The 6,464-nt window shown below is 51.8% G+C and overlaps 1 protein-coding gene across 3 annotated transcripts; it reads right to left on the reverse strand.

The window, feature by feature from the left end:
- Nucleotides 1-2,242: 2,242 nt before the first annotated feature.
- On the reverse strand, nt 2,243-5,865 carry MYD88 (MYD88 innate immune signal transduction adaptor). Of its 3 annotated transcripts, none has more exons than XM_044252685.1 (5): nt 5,474-5,865; nt 4,490-4,624; nt 3,912-4,092; nt 3,626-3,717; nt 2,243-3,355 (listed from the first exon to the last, which is right to left on the reverse strand). In XM_044252685.1, the coding sequence occupies exons 1-5, from the start codon at nt 5,799-5,801 to the stop codon at nt 3,201-3,203; spliced, it is 891 nt and encodes a 296-aa protein (XP_044108620.1). In that variant the 5' UTR covers nt 5,802-5,865; the 3' UTR covers nt 2,243-3,200. The 3 variants fall into 3 exon arrangements, with proteins under 3 accessions (XP_044108620.1, XP_044108621.1, XP_044108622.1); XM_044252686.1 differs by having other exon boundaries at nt 3,244-3,355; nt 3,931-4,092; XM_044252687.1 differs by having other exon boundaries at nt 3,244-3,355; nt 3,626-3,668; nt 3,903-4,092.
- Between the last annotated feature and the right edge of the window lie 599 nt (nt 5,866-6,464).

The following is a 6,464-nucleotide window of genomic DNA, read 5'->3' on the forward strand; positions in this document are numbered from 1 at the left end:
ATTGTTTTATTGATGGTAGGCATCCTAATGGGTGTGATATGGTGTCTTGTGTGTGTGATTGTGTGTGTTTGGTGGGGGGGCAGAGGGAGAGGGAGAGAGAATCTTAAGCAGGCTCCATATCCAGTGCAGAACCCAATGTGGGGCTCAATCTCACGACCCTGAGATCATGAACCAAGTTGAGAAATCAAGAGTCAGCCACTTAACTTACTGAGCTACCCAGGTGCCCCTTGTGGTTTTGATTTGGAGAAATGTCTGTTCAAGTCCCTTGCTCATTTTTAAATTGTTAATATTTCTTTTTTGTTGAATTGTAGGAGTTCTGGATATTAACCTCTATCAGTTATATGACCCAAGAATGTCTTTTTACAATTCATCTGTTTAAACCAGGATCCAACATAGTCACCCTATATTATATATATTTTATTATCTAATCTGGAGGAAATCCCTCTCCCTATTGTTTTCCCCCTGTCACTGACTTGTGGCAGAGTTCAGGTTCATAGTCATGAAGTCTTACAGTTTTGTATTTTAACTTTGCCCTCCAAAATTTTTTGCTTTTGCCTTTGATAATTTCAGCAGTGAAACTCCCCTACTGAAAAATCAGGGATTCTTAATAAAAGGTTCCTAGGAGACTATGCCCAAAATGAGGAGAGGAAGTTTTCTTGGTATCAGGGAACCTGCCTGTGGGGAAGTGGGCATTGGTGGAAGGAATGTGGGAGAGGTATGAGGATTAGAAGGGAGTGAGTGGGCACATTCAGATCACCAGCCTGGTCTGAAAGAATGGAAGTGTTTTCCGTGACTCTACTGGTGTTATCCAGAGGACCACCCTCCCCCGCCCCCCCCAACCCAAAGACCAGGAGGCGACCCACAGGCTATCTCCCCAGTCATAGGTGGCACAGGGCAGACCCTGGGCGGGGTGGGGGGCACTATTCCAGGACCACACTGAGGCTCTGCTTCCCAGGGCACACTGAAGAGGGAAGTCCTATCTCGGGGCTGCCCTGAATACATGGGGCACTTCTAGTAGTCCCTGAGGGCATGGGCAAGGCTGGCAAGCCTCCAGTATCCAGGAGGCTCAGGAGCCAGGACATGGTAACAGACCACTGAGTGAAAAGCTATGGTCACTGATAAAGTCTAGGTACTCTAAAAGATCACTAGAGTTATCTCTTGGATTAGAATTATCACTGAATTTTTAATAATAGTATATTTTCAAAATTTTTTTGAGTGAACAGTAAAAAAAGTGGCATTCTATTTAAAAAATAGATCAAAACCAGGGCACCTGGCTGGCTCAGTCAGTAGAGAACGCAACTCTTGATCTTGGTCAGGGTTGTAAGTTCCAGCCCCCATTGGGTGTATAGATTACTTAAAAATCAAATCTTTAGGGGTACTAGTGGCTCAGCTGGTTAAGTGTCTGACTCTTGATTTTGGCTCAGGTCATGATCTCAGGGTTGTGAGATCCAGCCACATGTCAGGCTTCATGCTGGACATGGAATCTGCTTGAGATTCTCTCTTAACCCTCTCCCTCTCCCCACTCCCCCACATGGGTATGCTTGCTTGCTCTCTTAACAACAACAAAAAATAATTAAAAAAAAAAAGATTTATTCTTTTGACAGAGAGAGCACAAGCAGGGGGAGCAGCAGGCAGAGAGAGAGGGAGAAGCAGGCTCCGCACAGAACAGGGAGCCTGATGTGAGGCTCAATCCCAGGACCCTGGGATTATGACAGGACTCTGGGATAATGACCAGACCTTGCGATCATGACCCAAGCTGAAGGCAGACAATTAACTGACTGAGCTACCCAGGTGCCCCTCTCAAAAAAAAAAAAAAAAAAAAAAAAGTCTCAGGGAAACAAAAAAAGCAAAAATAGATCAAAATCTTCAGGATTAGCACAGATATGCTTCAGGATAACTATTATTCATAACTGAATTCTCTAGAGATCTGTGGGCCAGAAGTTCCCCAGACTTTCCTTGGAGCCTAGAAGGTCCAAGCAAGGACCCAGAAACGTGGCACAATCCAGAGAAGACCAAACTTGGTAGAGGGGAGCAGTCTCCCCAGAGTCTGGAACTGAGGCCACTATTCCTGGTTCTGCCTGCAGCCCTGGTGAGGCCTGGGACCTGTGAGGAGGATGCCCAGCCTTCGGGAAGCCCCTGGCAAACCCACTGGAGCCTACCCCATGGGCCAATTTCTCTTACCCAGGACAGCTTTATCCCAGGTTACTGCTTCCAAACTCCCAGACACAAATGACACCTGCTATTCCAAAAGTATAGAACTCTTTATTATAAACCCAGGATAAAGAAGAGAAAGGACAAACACAGGCCTATCTCAGCTCTCTGAAATTCTCACAGTGCATACAAAACAGGTATGAAAGGTACTTTTTTGAAATTGTTTAAAAATAATCCCCAAGATCAAAGTGAGGATAAGTGCACGGTTAGCGAAGTGCTTCATCAAGATCAGGTAGAGAGGGGCCTCCAGTCCCTCCCAAGACCTTGAGGAAAGGTACCTTGCCCTAGCCCTGGCTGGGTGTGAAGCAGGAAAGATACATTTCCTATTAGATTTAGGGTCCTAGGGTTTGCCATGGGACAGAAACCTGAGACCATAACATTTTCTCCGCCAGGGAGAGCTTGAAGATAACTAGCACACAAATCCCCTGAGAGGGAAGTCTGCAGCTTACTTGCTCTGTGGGTTTAAGCAGCTCTTTCTTGCTCTGTGCTTCACAGAGGGCATAAATGCTGGCATATTGAGTTCTTTCCAGAGTTAGGTTTCAATGAAGAGGGGAAAAAAGAGAAAAAGAATATAAGCGTGTCCCATTTTTGTCCAAGGTTAGGCCCCCTCAGTAGTGATTGAAACACAGCTACTGCCAGTTCTTCCCACCCTACTTAGTTCTCAGGTGGAGAAACTGAAGCCCAAGATGTGTGGACACGTCAGGGCTGCTTCCACTGGTCCTCTTAGAGTCAGCTGGCTCTGGATTTCACTATGTTGGCAGATAACCCCGCATGTGGACGTGCCCCTTGGAGCCGCTGGTTCCATGCAGGACACGAGATGCAATGTCCACACTGTGCACAGTGGCTATGGATGTGTCTGTGCAGTCGGCATCTCGAGAAACTGAGAGGCGGAGCACAGATTACCCCTACAATTGCAGGAGGAAGCAGGGGCAGAAGTACATGAACGGGCAGACAGACATATGTACACACATCCAGGGTCCCATGGCACTTCAGGGCAGGGACAGGGCCTTAGCGAGGCGAGTCCAGAACCAGGACTTGGTGCAGGGGTTGGTGTAGTCGCAGACAGTGATGAACCGCAGGATGCTGGGGAACTCTTTCTTCATTGCCTTGTACTTGATGGGGATCAATCGCTTCTGATGGGCACCTGCAAGCCAAGGAGTTCCAAGCTGACATCAGGCCCTCCCCCCACAGTAGTGGTGTGATCAGTCCCCAGCCCTGGGGTTAACAATAGCCCTCCCCTCAAAGAAGCACCCCTGGCACACATTCACTCACACACAGGGCACTCGTGTGCACACACACTCAGGTGTGCAGAAACCTATAGGGGTCCTCGGTGCTGCATCCATGGCCTTGGTGAGAGACTGATGGCATCCTGAGGTCCCACCCACCCACCCCTCCGTGGCAAAGGCAGTATTACCCGGGGAGAGGCTGAGCGCAAACTTAGTCTGGAAGTCACATTCCTTGCTTTGTAGGTAATCATCAGAGACCACCACCACCATCCGCCGGCATCTAGGGGAGAGTGGGCAGGCTGCAGGCACTGTGGCAACCTAGTTCAGCATTCCCCCCCCCCCGCCAGGAAAATACTCAGGAGAAGTCCACTGTGCCCAGGCTAGACAGGGCCCGGCTAGGAGAATCCCAGCATCTGGATCTCTTGGGCAGAGCTTTATGTACCCCCCGGCTTGCACCCCGGCTACTTAGCCAACCTCTTCTCAATAAGCTCACTGGCAATGGACCAGACACAGGTGCCAGGCAGGACATCACGATCGGACACACACAACTTCAGCCGATAGTTTGTCTGTTCCAGCTGCCGGATCATCTCCTGAACAAACTGGATATCGCTGGGGCAGTAGCAGATGAAGGCATCAAAACGCTCGGGCATTTGCCCTGGGTGCAGAGCACAAGGGTGATGTCAAAGCTCTACAGAGGAAGAGCCCAGCCAGGAACCCCCAATCTAGGTGACCCTGGTCCTGAACCCTACACCAATCCTGAGGTGACTCTAAGAGGAAGTGCCCTTCCTAGGAGAGGGAAGATGAGTGTCTCTCCCCCACCTCCTCCTGCAGGGGCCAAGCCCTGGGTTGACCATGAAACAGACACATAATTTCATGAATCTCATACCAACTCAGAGAGAGGATTATTATCATTCCCATTTCTTAGGTAAGGAATTTGGGAGATCAGAGAGATTAGGTGACTTGCCCAAGGGGCCACAGCCCATCTCCTATACTTTTAACCCAATATCCTTTGATCCACTTGTCACAACTGGGGAGCAATATTGGATCCTTACCTAGGGGGTCATCAAGCATGGTGATGCCCCCCCGCTCTGGTGTCCGTGGGTCGCTGCTGTCTACAGCAGGCACCTGTAAGGGCTTCTCAGACTCCTCTTGCTGCTGTTTCAGAATATACTTTTGGCAATCCTCTTCTGCAGAGAAGAGACAGGGTGTGGCAGACTCCCCCTGTTTGTCCCATGCCTCTACCCCCAGTTAGGATCCAGCTCTTTTTCCCACTCCCTTAACTATGTTGTGCTCCAGGCCTTTTCCAGCACACTGGTGCCATCCACAGTTCAACAGCTCTGAAAAGTGGAGTTCCCATCTGGTTCTGACCATTCCAAAAGGATGTCATTGGTGTTCTGGTCATTTGGAAAGTCATCATCGTCAGGCTTGTGTCTTTCTGTCCCTTTGTCCTGGTGCTCCCTCCTAGAACTCCTGAGAATAGAACCCAAGGTCTGCTTGTTCTAAGACCCACCGCTGATGGCAGCGGGGGACTGGTGTGCAAGAACAGTTCGCTAGACCCAGTGGTTATGTGCAGCGAGGGCAGAGGCCCCAGACAAGCAAGATGTGTCATCTATAGGCCACTGTTCCTACACCTGTGCATACATGTTATGTGTCACCGAGGGGTAGGAGGGCTGTATTTCCCAGGGACCTGAGATTTAAATGACTGTCAGCTTTCAGTCCCTCACCTGCCCTGTTGCTCTACCTGAAGCAGTCCTGCCTCCCCCACAAAGGACCCCGATTCTGACTCCTGGCCCTACGTGAACGCCCTTACTTCTCTCCAGCCTTCAACCCCTTTCTCCAGTTCCTATCACCCCACTGAAGGAAGGAACTGGTCTCTCACGGTGGTACCACCCCTGGAAGGCTACCTCCAGCGTCCCCACCCCACCCCAGGCATAAAAGGAGGGCTTCTCCAGGGGAGGTTAGATGCTGAGGCTGGGAAGGTCAGCTCACCACCCCCACCACCGCAGGTAGGAGACCGGAAGCGCGCGCCTCCTCACCGATGCTGGGCCCCAGTTCCACCAACACATCTTCTCGGCCCAGCTTGGTGAGCAGCTCAAGCAGACGGCCCACCGAGGCCCCAGGGCGTCCCTGCCAGTCGTCCAGCAGCTTGCCCATGGGGTCAGCGTGCATCTCCAGATGCCGGATCTCCAAGTACTCGAAGCCCATCTCCTCCGCCAGCGCTGTCCAATCCGCCGCAACTTGCGTCCGCACGTTCAGGAACAGCGATAGGCGGCGCCGCACTCGCACGTTGAGAGCAGCTAGGGGCAGGGAGGACATGGAGCAGACCCGGGACGCGGACTCCGCGGGGGAGACTTCTGCGGCCATGGCGGGATACCCCGGAGCCTCAGAGTTGTTGAATCGCGTAGCCTGTCCGAGCTTCCTCCTTCCTTTACCGCCACCCCCGCCTCCGGCCCCGCCCCGCGGGTTTCTGTTTCCGAGAAGCACCGCCCTGCACTTGAATCTGGAACCCTAGCAGCTGTGTGGAGGTGGGGACGCCCCGCCTGGGTTCTCAGGGTCTGGGGCAACAGGTTATATGCGAACCGGGGACCCTCCTTTGGGGGTTGTAGGAAATAGGTGCCTTGCTCTTTGGGATCTGGTAGAATCACGTCCTTTCTGTGGGGGATCTGAGGGGTTCATATGGTACTGCCCTCCAGGATGGCGGGGAGGGGGCAAAGGGGGAGACATTCCCCCCACTACACCCGTCCCTAGATCTCTTGGGAAGGCACATTCCAGAGGTGAGGTGGAAAAGGGTGTACTCCCTTCTGAAGTCTGAGGCATGCCACGGCCCTGCCTTTGAAAGGTGGGAGCCCCTTTGGGTTGGGGGTAACAGGGCACCCTGGCCTTTGGTGTCTAGGAGAGACCCCCTACTACTCTCTCAGGTCGAGGGAACACTTTACCATTGGATTCAAGGGGGGCACCTGGCCTTGCTCTTTAGAGTTGTTCAGGGGCGGGAGGTTGAGAAACACAGTCCTGACCTAAGAAGCTCTG

This window comes from Neovison vison, chromosome 6, assembly GCF_020171115.1.
Source record: "Neovison vison isolate M4711 chromosome 6, ASM_NN_V1, whole genome shotgun sequence".
NCBI lineage: Eukaryota > Metazoa > Chordata > Mammalia > Carnivora > Mustelidae > Neogale > Neogale vison.